The 16346-nt window shown below is 39.8% G+C and overlaps 1 protein-coding gene across 4 annotated transcripts; it reads right to left on the bottom strand.

Annotated features, from left to right (window-relative positions):
* Positions 1-4799: 4799 nt before the first annotated feature.
* Positions 4800-15111, bottom strand: LOC133918848 (AUGMIN subunit 6-like). 4 transcript variants are annotated; one of them, XM_062362926.1, is made up of 13 exons: positions 14671-15111; positions 14494-14550; positions 14309-14403; positions 12140-12290; positions 11225-11350; positions 10981-11140; positions 10218-10293; positions 9862-10126; positions 7804-7929; positions 7473-7628; positions 6025-6271; positions 5438-5887; positions 4800-5204 (listed from the first exon to the last, which is right to left on the bottom strand). In XM_062362926.1, the coding sequence occupies exons 1-13, from the start codon at positions 14881-14883 to the stop codon at positions 5164-5166; spliced, it is 2163 nt and encodes a 720-aa protein (XP_062218910.1). In that variant the 5' UTR covers positions 14884-15111; the 3' UTR covers positions 4800-5163. The 4 variants fall into 4 exon arrangements, with proteins under 4 accessions (XP_062218910.1, XP_062218912.1, XP_062218911.1 ...); XM_062362928.1 differs by having other exon boundaries at positions 10218-10278; XM_062362927.1 differs by having other exon boundaries at positions 6025-6268; positions 14671-15110.
* Positions 15112-16346: the final 1235 nt, after the last annotated feature.

Below are 16346 nucleotides of genomic sequence, written 5' to 3'. Positions count from 1 at the left end.
GAGCACTAGAACACCACTTATGGAATTACGAAGAAAAGAAAAAGAGAATTGCTAAAATTAGAAAAAGGAGCACTTACTTGTGGGCCCACATGACCTGAGTTGGCCCCACCCTTCTTTTCTCCCTTAGCAGCAGCAGCTCTCTCACTCACTTTCTCCCTCTCACTCAAACTTTCAAAAGGGAGAGTCTCCCCTCTCCACCTCCAAATTTCCCTCAAGAGTCTTTCATGTGCACACTTGTATTTCAGGAGATTTGTAATGGCATGAATTCAAATTTTAGGAGATTCATAATGGCATGGATATATTTTTCAGAAGATTTGTAATGGCATGGACCCAATTTTAAGAGATGTATAATGGCATGTTTCCAAAATACCAGATTTGTAATGACATATTTCAAAACCTTGATATTTATAATGGCATGAATCTAAATAACCCTTTTATTTATTTTTTTAATCCATTTTTTTAATCCTCGAAGGTCACTTTTGTAAGACAATCTAAGTATGATTAAGAAATATATTGTTTTAATTATCATCTATGAAGTCACTGTGTATTGAAATTGATTCCTAGCTCAGCACATAGCTGAGATTGGTTAGCTTCTTAGACTAGTCTCGACAATTTTGAAGCAATACATGTTTGCACAACATGCAACTGCAACCTTTGCGAAGTACATAATTTATTGTTGACGAAATTACCTGTGTTTGGGGGAGGGTGTGCCACGATGACCCACTAGCATCTATGTAAAATGACCTGGATGAACTAACTCTAAACCGTGGAACGCACGCTAGACATGGGGTTGAGGGAGGTTGAGCTATGAACCTTGAGGAGGGGTGAGGAGAGTGAATAGTGAGCATCGACATCAAGTGAAGAAACCACGGTGGAGGAACAATGCTAGTACTGGAGCCACAAGATAGCATCTTCATGATCTTTCCAAAACGATGAATGCACCTCATGTGTTGGTACCTATATCCCATGGCCTAGCCGCTGGAACCTTGTGGATAGCCTCCACTTGTATTTGCTACATAAGGTTCCTTTATGAATAAAATTATGTAGCTTAACGCAAGTGCTTTGGAAGTTAATATTATGACAGAACGAAAGATGTTATGAAAGAAATGTACCGCCAACGAACATGCTGGTCCCTGTGTACCAAGTGCGGGTCCTGCATGCTCGGTGTGTGAGTCAACACCTCAGGTGGTGTGAACGTGACCCATGTCCATATCCGAGGCATGAACCAACCCAAGAACTCCACGAAGACCTTGTAAGAGTGTGATCGGTCCTCCTGAACGAGGTCCTCCAGAGCCTCTTCATAGTGCATTGCCCATAGGGTATTTGGACAGAGCTGAGTAATGATGCATGAGTGAAGATTGACAACAAAAATTTATATACCTATGAACGTGGTCAAGCATGGTGCAAATGACGAGTAAGGTGGAGTGTTGGTAAAGACCAAACTAGCATATGACTTGGTGCGACACGTATTCCTTGATGAAGATGTCAAACACCAAGGGCTTCGTGGTTAGCCAATACTCCCTATCCCTAAAGCACAAAGAAGAGAGTTGGCAGATGCACGCCTTTGGACGTCCTTGTTGTACGGTGTCCACTGCACATTGTCTTCCATGAGCACATCAAACTATTATGTGAAGTCAGGGTACACCTTGGGCATCTGCGTGTGGGATCATGTAAGGTGCACATGAAAGACTCCTCAAATGCATTAAATCAAAGAAATCAAATCATTTAATACGTAAGACACATGGATCACAAGAGAACTTACTCGTCGTCGGCACCACAAGGAACCCATGGTTGTAGTGCGGGGAAGATTGGTATGGGGTGTGGTCCATATATGGTTGTCCAATGGAGAACCGCTCGTAGGACCATAACAGGACAAGAAGGGGGCAGCTAGTGAAGATAGCAATCTGCCTTTGTGCAGGCCTCGCACAAACCCCTATAGGAAGCCCTCCTCCAGTGCAGCTATCACCCAGGCGTACACTACCATGCCCTTCCTCACCGAGCTATCATGAGTGTCAGCAAATATGATCTAATTGAACAACCACAATAAGTAGACCTCCAAGTGTCTATAAATAGTGGCATCATCGGCATCTAGGTGGATGAAATCTACCTGTTAAAAAGAAACATAGAACATTAAGAACGTAAAGCAAGAACATAACAAGGAAGCATGGAGTAGAAAGTTATGTATTGTGCACAGGAGGATCCACCTCTTTGTAGATCCGTGCATCTCACCCATGGGAAACAGCCTGTAGGGGTGTCCCTCCGCACAACGGTGCCGAAGTGTACTAGGAAGTCCTGACTCCATGTGGGCTTCATTTCCACCACAGTCACCACTTTTCCCATGCAAGGGAAGCAAAGCAGGAGCGAGATGTCTGCAATGTAGGCGCCAATCTATTCAAGTTTGTTTTAGTTCCAATTTCATTGCGTTCTTATTTCTCCAAGAACTATCAAAATCAACGCCGACTTGAAGACAGTCATTCGTCTCTCCTCCGCAAGAAAAGACTGAGGACCACGCTCCTGATAGTGACATGTGAAGGAGCATTGCACCTATATGTGCCCTATTGGCACCCTAAATATACCACCAGGTCTATACCCCTCAGAATGTTCCCAGCTGCATATGTGGTGTGCCAACGTGGTGACCGTAGAGCATTGGCGGCCCAATGGAAAAAAAAACACCCCACAGGGCACCAATTGTCCCGCCCAGACATGCAGGCATCACGTTGGCATGCCACATGGGCAGCCAGGGGCGTTTTGATGGTTGCTTTAGTAAGATTAAGGGCTTATTTGGTATGAGCCCCAACTAGCCCTACCCAAATTTTGGTATGCCCATGATATTTAGCTAGCGTTTGGTTCTACGTCAAACTGCGGTGTGCTAAGTAAATATTGGCGTGCCGATGTGCAGAACATAGCCAAAGCAGGGCAGAACACCAACGAGCCAAACAAACGCCCCCATTTTGGGGTGGCTGCCAAACAAAGCAAGCAGTATGTGGCAGCTGCCTAATGAGTGCACGGAGTCTAATATTTTTATTTATCAAACTTCATATGATAATATCTTCTAAATGGTATGTCCGATTTATAAATGGTTTGTGCCATGGTGTTCCTTGATATTAAATTTACAAAATGAGATTTCACTTGAATATATTTTAACATAAAAATATATTAATGACATATGGACCCGTATGTCATAGTCATGGTATTGTCAAGTTTTGGTATGGTTGTAATCCAAACATATTATTTGTCACCATACTTTGGCAATGCCCGCAAATTGGTATGGTTGTAATCCAGACAATATTATTTTGCCAAAGTTTTGGCATCCCATGTATGGTCCACATGTGTAACAAACCAAACAGCTCCTAAGAGCCTAGATCTGTAATCTTAGAGTTTATAGGTGTAGATGAGAATATGGGACAATTTAAAGACTCATAATGGGTTTCACTCTTTATTCTTATGCCAGTTAGTGAAAACACAAAAAATCACAATGGTATATTTATTAATTTGCTGTTGTCCATGTTGATAAAGAGAAAACCTAGATTTCCAAGATGGATGAGGTTCTTTCAAAGCTTATTCTTTTGCTTGCCTATCGAACAACATCAACGAAAGGTCTCCCATCACGCATTTGACAATTACTGCGAACAACTTTGATATTAAACTCCGCTTTGTTGAGCCTAGTTCAGCGGTAGTGCTAATGAATACCAAAAATGCTCCATATTCAGGACTTCTCCGAATTATGCGATATGCTCAAGGTAGATGGTGTAGATTCTGGCATTATTAAGTTAAACCTGTTTACTTTTTCTTTGAGGAGAAGTGAAAGAATGGCAGCATTACATCATGGGCTATTGTAATAATAAGTTACTTTTTTTCCTTTCCAACTTTCAAGCCTTTTGTACACATTCAACAAATTAAAATACTTGAGTTAATAATTTGTGAAATCTAGTTCAACAATTTGTAAGAACGTGTTCAACATTTGCATGTGAATTGTTGAAACAATATACTTATATTGTTGAAATACTACATAAATATTTTACTTTTTAAAATAAAAATACATTTACATCAGAGCTCATTTTGTAGCATCAATTCTAAACATCATTGTTCAAACTTACTTATTTGAAACAGGCATCCGGTTTGAGAAAAAAAATTATATTCAAGTTTGAAAAACACCCAAAACCTATTATTGCACCATCTGATCGCGCTGGCCAATAGAACATCACGTCACCTGACTATTTTCAAGAGAAAAACCGGTCGCCCATCATATGGGACTAGCGGATGGAAATTATTTGCTTATTTGACCTGTGTTTCCATAAGTTACAAGATAACATGCAAGCATAATACTTTCTTCGTTCTCAAATAGGTGATCTTTAGAGATATCGAACTTTAAAATTTTTAACCATTAATATATAAAAAAATATTAATATTTATCATATGAAAATGATACTAGTAGATTTATAATGAATAATACTTTCAAATAATTATGTTTTTAATAACTTTGGTAGGATCAAAGGTGTGCATTTAAGAACAAACCGATACCCTAAACTACAAGTTAAGAAAAAGGGTAGTAACTAATAACATGATTTATTTGTTCTTCTATGTAGCACGTATGTTGATTAATTTAAGATGGAAAACTGATGTCATGAATTTTTTACCACACCAATAGAAGTAATATCCTTGCCGTTCCAAAGAATTGTTCTACCCCTTTTGCTCCACAGCATTGAATTGTGCTCTGCCATTTCTTAAGTGGAAACGAGACTACCTCAGGTTCAATGTATTTTTTGCGGCACGAAACTCATCATAACCACACAAAAAAGGGCACTTAAATACGTGAATAAATTTATTATAACACAAATACAGATGGTGTATACTAAATACACAGGATTGGACTTTTTTACTGTGCACACTACAGTTGGTACATCTATATCATCACTATGCATCCTATTCCTCTCCGGCTTTCTCCAAATCAAATACCCGCGCCACCTCCCCGAACAGAATACCAAACATTGGATGCAGAAGCCTCCGTCTCACAAGCTGGTGGCAGCCGGCAAGCAACTCGACCAGCAAAAGTTCACCGCAAATATGCAACGAGACAAACATAAGCCACAAGCACCTCCGTGCTGCAGTCAGGCGCTGAAAGCTTCAGGCAGTGGTCAGAATATTACACAGTACATGTGAAGCCTAATGTTCCATTAAAGCTGCATCAGTTTCAGACAGTGGAGCTGAAAAACAGTTTAACATATTATTGGTCAGTCTGAAACTCTTTGCTGTGAATAGAAATAGAATTGGTTGCCATAAACACTATGCTTGAATTTCACTCTTGTAACTCGAAGTATAGAGCGTAAGCTGTTGAGGACTAATAAAAACCCAACAACACAAAAACTTACAGAAAGTGCATGCGTATAGTGTGTGCATTACTTCCATAAACAAGACTCTTGAGTTTGAGAAGGCTTACCAAGCAGGTCCTCATCTGCATCATGGAACAAAGAAGAATCCATCAACAGAGGGGAGAATGCTTGATCAAGAGCATCATCAGTGATAAATGACTGATGTGCCAGACCACTGACTGGGTCAAGAAAACAAATGACACTACTAGGATCATGTCCATTCAGTTCACTTAACAGAATTGGACTCATGTTCATTGGGCTGTCGGTGGTGTAGTAAAGGTCACTCATGCTCTTAGGAAACTTCGTCTGAGGTGACGATAAACTTAATCTTTGTTTCCGTTGATTTGTCACTGCATCTATCTCATTCCTTGAAGCACCTGTTGACAGAGGAATGAAGAAGTGCTCTGAACCATCATCACTAGTTTTATCTTGTGACCTCTCTGTGTTCCTCAATGGCTTTGACAGAGCAGCATCACGAACAGAACGTTTAATGTCATGAGCAAAATAGCCATCATTTTCTGCAAAGACCATATTGAACAAAAAACAATTAAACAAAACGCTATTCATCAAAACACTTCACTTTCTACCAATAAAAAAAGGCAGGGAGCATAAAGATGAAATGGATAACTAAGCTGAAGAATCAAGACAGAAATACCATGCGCTGAACCATTCATTTGATCTTTAGTTGAGGGGAGAGCAAGTGTTCTCTCTTCTGACGTGACTTCCTGGCTAGGATGACGTGCTAGTGCATTCTGTTTTTGTGTCTGTGTTCCTTTTCCAGAAGAACTTGGAGTCAGACTAAATAATGGTGGTAGCTTTAAAGCAGGACTGCCCCCAAGCTTGTCCAGGTGTGTAGAAGAGAGCTTAGAAGTCATCTCTGAAACTTCACTGCTGCTTTCCTGCTTAAACGTGCGTAGTCAGAAAGCTGTATAATAAATTTGCATGCTTGTATAGCAAATATTTTTGCTTGATGAAATTTCGTAATATAGCAATCTGATACTGCTTCATACAAAAAGGTATTGTGCAGGATAAGGTCCACTTTTCAACCCTCAACCCTAGCTCTAGTCCATTTTTCAACCTCCAACTTTAAAACTATTTGAAATATAACCCTCAACTCTTGAACCGGTGCAAAACACCCCATCAGGCTAAAACCAAGGTGGTTTTTGCTGACATGGACCAGTTTTCGCTGATTGCTGATGTGGTGTCCATCTGCGCAAGTAGTTGCTAACATGGCAACTTCTGCCAGTACATATCAGCCAGCAAAATAAAGAAATGCTGCCGCGGTGACCCCTTCTTCAACCTCTTTCCCCCTCCCTCCTGCCCCTTTCTCTTCCCACATCCATGCCTCCCAGCAGCAAGGAGGGGCGAGGAAGGGTAAGTGATGATGGCAGCTCGCTAGTGTTTAAATTTATTTCAATTTGTTCCACATTCAGCGCAAATTGCTCAAATTTCATGCCCAAATGAGGTGCAATTAGGTTCCTATTTGGTTCAATGACTTAACTGCGCATTGATTAGTTCAAACTCCAGTCACAGACAGCCAAGGAGAAAGGAAGCAAGGAGGACAAACTCAACAGCTCAGGAGGGAAGGCATGCGCACAGAACGAGCTTCTCTCGTGCTGCGTAGTCGTGCAGGTGCTCTTCTTTGAGCCATCCCACAAGGGCACACTGTCGGGTGGCCAAGCCGCCACCGCTGCCAACCTGCCGAGCAACATCAAGTTGCTGCTGTCAAATCCAGGTCAGAGGAAGACAATGCTGGCTGCAAGCAGAAGCACAATTCCTATTGACATGTGGACCTTGGGTCCATAAGATTTTTTTATCCATCATTGCCATGTCATTTCCACATCAACGTCCACTCATCAAAACAGTTAACACGTGGCATCAAAACCGGACTTGTTTAGGTCAAGGGGTACGATTTTAATGGTTCAAGGTTGTGCTCCAGATTGTTTTAAAATTCAAGGTTGAAAAACGAACTAAGGTCTTAGTTGAGGGTTGTAATATGGACTTTTTCCATGTCTATACCCTAATTCAACAGGTTGGACAGAAAATATGGGTAAAATCATCATCAAACAAAGCTGCTAATTATTTGTTAACTATTCTTCTTACTTCTGGTCTTCCAAGCCCTGCGTTTTGTACAGACAACGGCAGTCTGGAGTTTAATTGATCCATTGGGTTACTAGATAAACTGTTCACTTCCTCTGAGAGTTCTGCTATTGACAGCTGCATTGTTGGAATAGCTTCCTTGAGTTGATTAATTAGGCCCTAGACAAAAAGGGAACAACAGCCAAAGATTAGAGAATCATCAAATACCAGTTGAAGCATTCACCAGTAAAATCTGGAAACCTGGCAGTTACTGGTAGACTGCAAGGGTTTTGTACCCAGGTTACGACTTATCAATAGAGAAACCAGCTTAGCATCGCATGGAGGTTGTTATTACCTGTATACTGACTAAATGCTGGCGATGTTCAGCCAATGTTGCAGTTAATGAGTCAGCATGAGTACTGGTTTCACCATCAGATGCACTCCGCAGTAATTCTGGCCCCTCTCCATCATTTGCTTTGGCCTATCAAGTTAGTAGACAGCTGCAGGTCAGCTCAATGAATGTGAAGTTTGGTTAGAAAATATAATGCACAAATGTACCAGGACGTCACCATATACCGATGCATACCGAATACAATACAGTGCTTATACACCTGTGGTGTATATTAGTGGAGTATATACAACAATACCTTGGAGATAATGTGATATGGTCCAGCCTGAGACTTATGCATCCCCAGTTCTTTATATTGTCTGAAGTCTATGGAACATCTTGTAATATATTTATGTTATTTTTATGGTCTATTGAGCATTTATCAATATACTAATTGTATCAGTCGCATACTTCACTAAATATTACCTTATCAACCATTTTTTGTATGTTTATGTAAGACATATGTAGCCAACTAACCACACTGCAATACAAACGAGCCTTGGAAAATGTCATATCGCCATGCTACTCTGAACTGTCAGCAATTAGAGAAATCAAGGTTCAAGCATGTAAGGAAAAATGAGACCAAATTTCACCAGCGAACATGAAATTAACATGGAAAAAGCAGACGGTCCATAAAACGCATAAGTGAGGGCTTAAACAAATTTAAATTAGATGAATGTTGTGGAAAATTGTTATATGTAATATTTGGAAAGAAGATATTATTGCACATAACCTCAAGCACAAAAAACAGGGATATATGAGTTTTCAATGCTGAAGTTTGAAATTGAATGCTCAAGAATGCTGAAAGCAGAGTTGAACTTCAGCAATGTTTACTCCATTTATGGTTCAGAAGATTCAAGGCTTCACTAAATTGTAGGTCGTGCCAATTTTGCATGTATGATATTATTTATGAAGTACTCCTAAGCCATGTGTATCTTGTAATTCAACTGATTAATAGATTATCATTGTGTACTAACCCTATAATGCTGTGTGGCAGATCCAATGGTAGGTTGAACATGCTCTAAAAGTTTGTATCTAGTACCTTTGGGTGTCAAAGAAAACATTCAAGCTGTCAAAAAGAGGTAAAGTATTGTCAACACTACAAATGATGTTAATTTAAGCTGTCAAAGTTTATTAGGTGTCTAATCAATTTTTTTTTTTATTACTGGATTATCTCCTGTAAGATGGACAGCACTTGTTACCCAACCAGCACAGCTAGCATTTCTACAATGGCAATAAGTATTCTCCAGCCAGAACATATGTTCATCTTAGCTTAATTCGTTTGTTGTAATGGTTCATGAAAACAGTAACAGAAGACGCACTGGAGTGGTACTGAGCCGATTAGAGTTTAAGCTCAGTGGCATTTAAGATAAGAGATTTTGCAGTTGCAGATCGGGGATATCAGTTTAGCAGAATGGCATATAAGGGATTATCTCTATTGCAAATACGCAAAGAATCAGGAAGCCACTTGTTACACAAACCAACATACACGCCTTCAACAACATTTGACTTTAGTTTGTTGGTTACGAAAATTGGGTTCATCTCCATGTGAATACTGTACATCGTCGTTAGGCAGGAACACTCCATTAAGAAATGCTTGTAAGCCTGTTTGGATATGTAGTATTCTCGGAATTTTCAGAGAATACCATTGTTTTTCGAATATACTATGGTACATGCCAAATGCCTGTCTAATATATTTCACGGGCTACAACTTCTATAGAAGGATCAGTATGTGACATGGCACGCAATGCTTCCACAAGAGCAATGTAAATGTATATTCAGAGATATTTGAAAAAGCAAAGCAAAAAGTATTGGAATGCAAGCTTTTTACGAAAATTTATAGTTGACAATGCTCTGAAACTATAATGCAGAAATTGCATCGTTAGGATATTTGATAAAAAAGAAATTCATCAATTGCCACTCCAATGATGTATTGACAGTTGCAAACCAATCCAAACATGCGACAATTAGCACCATACAAAAAAAATCAGATCCAATAAAAACAAATAAATTGAGATATCTTACCAAATGAAGGGACTGTTTATGAATACGCTGTAGAGCATGAGTCCAACGGCGTAGAATTTCAGCTACATCAATAGTTTGATGAGCACATCCATTTCTATCATCTAACCTAGAAAGGACTTCTTCCTTTCCTTGGAATAGAGAAATCTGCTCCTGTTTCTCCAAAAATGGAGAAGTTTCACCAGCTCGAGCTGATAGTAACTCAGAATGCGGAACACTTGAACTCAAATCCATTGCTGTTAGCAACTGTGATCCAGATATACGGTACCTAATAGAATACATATTATTAGAAAGAATGCAATAATGAATACACTGGATTGAACTGTAGAGTTCAACAGAAGTTAGAAAGTAGAACACACCTATGTTCACGATGTGCTATAAGATCTTCAATTGGTCCCGATGCTAAAACTTCATGTTGGCCTGTACGAATGCAGCCTATTAAAATCTGGAACTAAGATTATCACTGTAACCTCCAACACTTTATCCAAATAAACATCTTTATTTTCTTCAAGGATGACATAATACTGAAGTTCTACAATATCATATGCAAGGAGTGCAATAAAACCACCTGAATAGAAGAATCTTTTTGTTTTAATAACAAAGACTATAGTTGCCTAAAGTGGAAAATGTTACTGGGTCCCTAAGGGATGTCCTGTCATTTAGAATCATTGCTTAGCATAATCTCAGGCTTCTCACCAAAATAATTATAAGCTAGGTCAGCTTAAACCCAAACAAAACCCCAACCCAACCTCGCATCACCGAAGTTTCTCTTTTCTCAATGGAAGAAGATAATTTCAACGGCTGACGGGTAAGGGAGGTATACATAAACAGCTTCCAGAGGTTATTTAATAAGGTCGCTTGTCAGGCATAGATGCTACAAGCCCAGCAAGTGCGCTTATAAGGTAAGTCCAATCTACAACACATAGGCCCGTATTTTTAAGCACAAGCAGCCTCGATATTTAGAGCATGTTGAGAAATATATGGACATGCCATAATATAATTATATCGGCCAGCTGTAGTGCTGTGTCAATTTGAACTGCCACAAACTCACCTTAAGCATGTGATTCATTTAGTCACGCATTTGAGTATCATATTCTGATAATGATAATAGAATATGTATACCTTTGCGAGCCAATATCGATTCCCATAAACGAGTTGCCTTAGAAACCAAATGAGAGTTCTGCCCAGACAAGCTTGAGAGCCGTTCATCCCACAGTTCCCCTTCAAGCTTGGCTTTGTTTCTCATATCTTGTAGCTTCTCTAACTCTTGCTGTAAATAAGCCTAAACATTCCAGATGGAAATAATAGGAAATAAATACAGGATGCAACACATATCTAAAAGCACTTTATAGAAGTCAACATGTACCTCTTCAGCACATAGACTTCGGAACTCGGCTGTCATTTCATGGGCTAAATTTGACCAGATGTTTTGCCTTTGAACAGCTATGTTTGCATTTTTCAGAAATTTACGCCTCTCGAGAGCTATCCTTGCCTGTTAGGAATACCAGATCAATTTGCAGGAAAAATATCAAACGTAGAGTTCATTAATTCAACAAAGAAATATGGATAGTATACAAAATCACATGGAGAGGTGAGCCCTTAGACCATGAGAAGTTCAACAAGAAACGATAGAGATGTCACTTCATTCCTCATTAAAAGGAAAGGCATTCCTCAGGACCTCAGGTTTGGATCAATGATGCTAGTAGAAGTCAGGTCTACTTGGCCCCATCAGTAAAATACAAATAGTATACAAGCTAACTAATTTCCCATGTTTCATTCTGTTTGCATCTTGTCCAAGATCCAAAATAGACTTTATTTATGGTTCCTTAATGAACTATATATCTTCCAGCTAAAGAAACTACCATTGAACCCTCATACTAGATTTCCTAACTATCAAAATTTCAAATCATAGCTGATTTCCTTACAGATAAGAAGGCAAATCATCAGCACCAATAAATAATTGAATTTTCTAATGGGTATTAGGTTGCCATACTCAACATATGAATAGACAAATCTTGCTTCAACTTCAATTATAGCCTGTAAAACCATAAGCTAAGCTTGAGGTATGTATGCTTTCTCTTCAGTTATTGACCATGCATGTTTCTCCTCAGTTACTGACCATACATCAAGATTTCCTCCAAATTTAACCTCATCTGAGGTGCCCAAAGTATTCACCATGAGTATACAAACTATGCTCACAGGGCTAAAATGCTTCATATATAATATTTTTTTAGGAAATTAAGCTCGCTCTATAAATGATCCTTTAAGACTAGAGACTTGCCTTGGTCACAGGGAGCAATGCAGCGGCATGAAGGTAAGAAACATCTGTTAGTGCTACAGGAAGTGGATTTGATGCCACATCAGCTGCAAACATTCTCCTGTGGACTTCCCTCAAGGCATGTACAGAAAGTTGCCACAAAAGCTCAACAAATCTGCATCAATGTAGGGAGTATAGACAAATTACATGTACAATCTGAAACGTGTCAAGTAATTTGATCTCCAAGAACCAAAGAAGATACTTTGCATTTTGTGGAGATATATGTTGGACTGCTTTTTCTAAAAGTAAGAACTGCAATATTAATGACTTGACATCACTTCTTGATATTGACAGAACAGCATGGAGTACATGCAGCATTAGCAAACAAATTTATTTTAAGGCCATATCCAATTTCACAAGCTTCACTGAACCGATAAGAATTATGAGCAGCGTTAAATTTTATTTGTCAATTCCAAACTGCATTACCCACCAAAAAAGGCCACGGATCTTGTCTAGTTAGCCAAAAAAGTATTAAGAACACCCCAACCTGTATTAAACCCTGGGTTATATACAATGCAAACCGACTTAGGCTTAGTTTAGTATTGCAATGAGAACATGCAGTCAAACTTCTCTAGCTTTGACCACAGATAAATAAAAGCTATATTGGTTGTGGAAATGCTACAATCATGTTTGTTCACCAAAATATTTTCATAATAATTCTTGTATATATCTTTTTCCTTAACATATTCATCTAAAAAGAATTTTCGAAGTTAGATGCAGGAGACCATGATCATGTCCAAAAGACCCAAAAGTCATATATCCTTGACCACGGTAATTGTTAAAAGCCATAAGAGAAATATTTTACTAAAATTGGCAAACATACTCTCAAATACATGAGCACAAAAACACAAAACAGAACCCTAACTTAGTATATCGAAGCTACAAATGAAATCAGTGAGATATATAAGTCCCCAGTTGAGTGGAAAATACATTAGCTCTGCTCCCTAATCATCATTTTTTTCTTTTTTGTTTATCCAGCAATGTATTCATGTGAAACAAAAATCAAAAGTCCTCTATATCATATATACTTGGAACAATTGACCAAACGTTGATAAAAAACAGTTTAACAGATGCTCCAAACTTTTAAATGAACAATATGGCATCTTTTAAATGAACAATATGGCATCTCTTATAGTCATAAGTGTGTGCCTAGTGTTCAGCTGAAGCAAGGAGCATCAAACACCTCAGGCAGCTCCTGGTTCAGTGCTTAGGTGAGGCGAGGAGCGAACCTATTTGCTTGAGGCGAAAGGTATGTACCTCAGAAATTTTCCATGTTTATGGACGTAAAGGAGAGGTAATCACAGAGGTTAAATATGTATGGACCTAAAGAAGGGTGACACGTCAGTTAGGGTACAATCTCTCCTCTCATGAGGTTAATTATATTCCACTGCATTTGGGGGAACTCTAGGGTTTGCCATCTCCCGAGATGTACTTTAACATATGACACCGGAACCGTGTATTCCTTCCAGTTCCAGATATGCCACTTTTTATATTAAATCGACCATTTTGCCCCTCCCTCTTCCTCCTCCCAACTCCACTTCTCATAACCAGCCATGGCAGCACCAAGGGGTGGCAGGCAAGGATGGCATGTGATCAATTACAACAGGAAGAGTGGCAAATGTTAATGCCTTTGTACAGGGCCTCAATATATCTTCTTTTAGGTGTCCGCCTAGCGTTTCTCTGGGGGGGGGGGGGGGGGCTTATGTATCTGTACCTAGGTGAGTTAAGGACCTAGCACCTGGTGTACCTTTGGCCTATGACTGAAAATTGTTCCGGGTAATATGCTTGCTATCAAGTGAACAAGCTTGAAAGCAGGTCATCTAGTACTCAATAGAATCCTTTTTAATCCATTCCATTAAGCACCAACAATTTAGTTTTCCTATTTTGACAAGAACCGTTAAGCGCTAACATTCACAATTTATCTTGAAATTATCTTCAAATCTGAAAGCAACCATGTACTTGGATAGAAGCAATCTATCTCGCAGATCGTTTCAGCAGATTCTAAATTTCAAACCGGTTCACATGTTTGCATGAATCCAAACAAGCTACATTGCATTCTACAGCAAGTGCCACAAGACCTTGAGCATATCCCTAACCGACGAAACCAAATGCAAGCCAGTCCAGTCCACTGACCTTGGCCCGCAGCACGTGGCAAGCGACGAGACCCTGGAGTTGCTCCGCGGCAGCGCCCCCTGTTGCTCCAGGTCACTGATGATCCCTTGCACGATCTAAGCAACCAACCACCAGCAGAGGCTCAACCAAGGTCAAAATATCGCACCAATTAATCAAAAAAAGTGAAACAAACTGTAGAATCTCACCTTCCTGAACTCCCTGGACTGGGCGGAGTCGAAGATCGGCCAGACCTTGTCGAAGTCCTGCGTTAAGGCGAACCGAACCAAATCAAAGGTCAGGGAAGCCCTAAAATCCCCTCAAACACAAGAAAGGGGAACGGAAGAACCAAAATTAATGAAGGAAGGAGGGGATTGCGGGCGTGCTTTAGCGGACTGGGCGGGGCCGCGGAGGGAGGAGAGGAGGAAGTAGAGGAGCTGCTCGCCGAGGCGGGGGTTGGAGTGGCGGAAGAGGCCGACGCGGGCGGCGGGGGAGGAGGGGGAGCCGAGGACAGCGGGATCGAGACCGAGGAAGAGGCAGTTGGTGTACATGGCGCTCTCCAGCTCCGCCTCACGCTCCTTCTCCCGATCCGTCGCCATGGCCGCCGTAGCCGCGCTTCCTCTCCCGGGGGTTTGGGGCAGTGGCGGGGCGGGGCTAGGTTTAGGAGGAGGACGAGGGTGCGGGTACCAATGGAGAGTTGGAGATGGAGTCGGGAGATCTCGCAGAGGGAGGCAGAGGTGGGAGAGGGAGACAACACCGCAGCAGGCGAGACGGCGAGGCGGCTCGAGTCGAATTGGGCAAATGGGTGCCTGGGTGGGGCTTTGATTTCCTTTTTTTCTTTTTCTTTTTTGAATTTTGGATTTGTTTGCCTGTATCTGTGAACAGGTCTTGGGTGAGGTCTCAGGTTAGTCGTTCGCCTTGAAATCTTTCAGGAGCCGCCAAACATTCCCTAGATTTTTTTAAAAAAATAAACAATCCCTGGGAAATGAAAATCGACCAAAAAATTCCACATTATCGACTCAAGTTTCAATTATCTAAATTAAAGATTAAAACCTAACTTATCTAAATTAAAGATTAAAACCTAACTTGCATGAGTTAGTTAACCGGTGAACTTTTCTTAGTCAATGGAACTTTTAGCCTCAACATGAAAATCTTCAAATTTGACTTTTAAAAGTTCAACTCAGAAATTCAAACTTCTACCATAGCAAACTAGAGCAAGGAATTTTTCACTAGCTAGTAAAAAATTCACATATCAAATACTGATCTTAGTACTCCAAAGTACGTTAATATTTCTGCAAATTCGACTCAGTTCAAACAATGTTTGATATGATTTAACTCAAGCACAAAAATGTGCATTGTCCACTGGTGAATTTTGATATATGATTCTAGATACTTTATTGTCATATCCCAAAATTCTTAAACATATCATTAAGCATTTATGAGCATCATTAGCATCATAATTGAAGCTTTGAGCAAGCAACTTATGCATTTGAAATTAAACTTAAATTGTTAAGTTTAATGAGAAGTGATGCATTGTGAAGGAACTCACAAAATTACTATTTAACTTAGGGTTAGAAATAATTTTAGAAATTAGTCCACGACATATGAAAAGTATTAATGATTTTTTTCCGAATTTTTGGGAATTAAATTGAAGCCTTAAGAATCTGTGCAAGTTATAAAAGTTGACAACTTTGAAAAATATTAAAATAGGTTGCACCAGTTAAAATAGGTTGCACTTAAGCTTTTTGTCAAACCAGTTAAAGTAGCTTGCACTTGAATTATGGAATCGCCACAAAAAATTGAAGATATTTTTGGTGCATCAAAAATCTGGTTTGGATTGGAGATATTTAGCTATGTCAGTCTTGCGGTTGGACTTTCTCGTTCCTCACTGACCAGGGCTGCATCGAGCTGCTCAAAGGACAGGCTAAGGACAAGCTGGCCATTTTCTCTAATCAAGGACGATCGCAAACCTAAGGCATGTTTGTTTGGCTTCTGTTTTTAGACTTATTGAAAAGTTATGTTTTTGGTTTGTTTGAAAAGTTGCTTTTGAAAATAGGACGTT

The sequence above is a fragment of the Phragmites australis genome, chromosome 5 (genome assembly GCF_958298935.1).
Source record: "Phragmites australis chromosome 5, lpPhrAust1.1, whole genome shotgun sequence".
Lineage (NCBI taxonomy): Eukaryota > Viridiplantae > Streptophyta > Magnoliopsida > Poales > Poaceae > Phragmites > Phragmites australis.
Note: the sequence above shows the minus strand (reverse complement) of the source record. Positions and strands in the feature narration are given on the sequence as shown.

What these genes read in the sequence shown, in the direction of transcription:
- LOC133918848 (XM_062362926.1), bottom strand. Translation starts at nt 14,883, where the DNA reads ATGGCGACGGATCGGGAGAAGGAGCGTGAGGCGGAGCTGGAGAGCGCC. An exon ending in ATCGATATTGGCTCGCAAAG is followed by an intron (nt 10,294 to 10,980) that starts GTATACATATTC and finishes AGATTTTAATAG; the next exon opens with GCTGCATTCGTACAGGCCAA. An exon ending in AATGAATGGTTCAGCGCATG is followed by an intron (nt 5,888 to 6,024) that starts GTATTTCTGTCT and finishes TGGTCTTTGCAG; the next exon opens with AAAATGATGGCTATTTTGCT.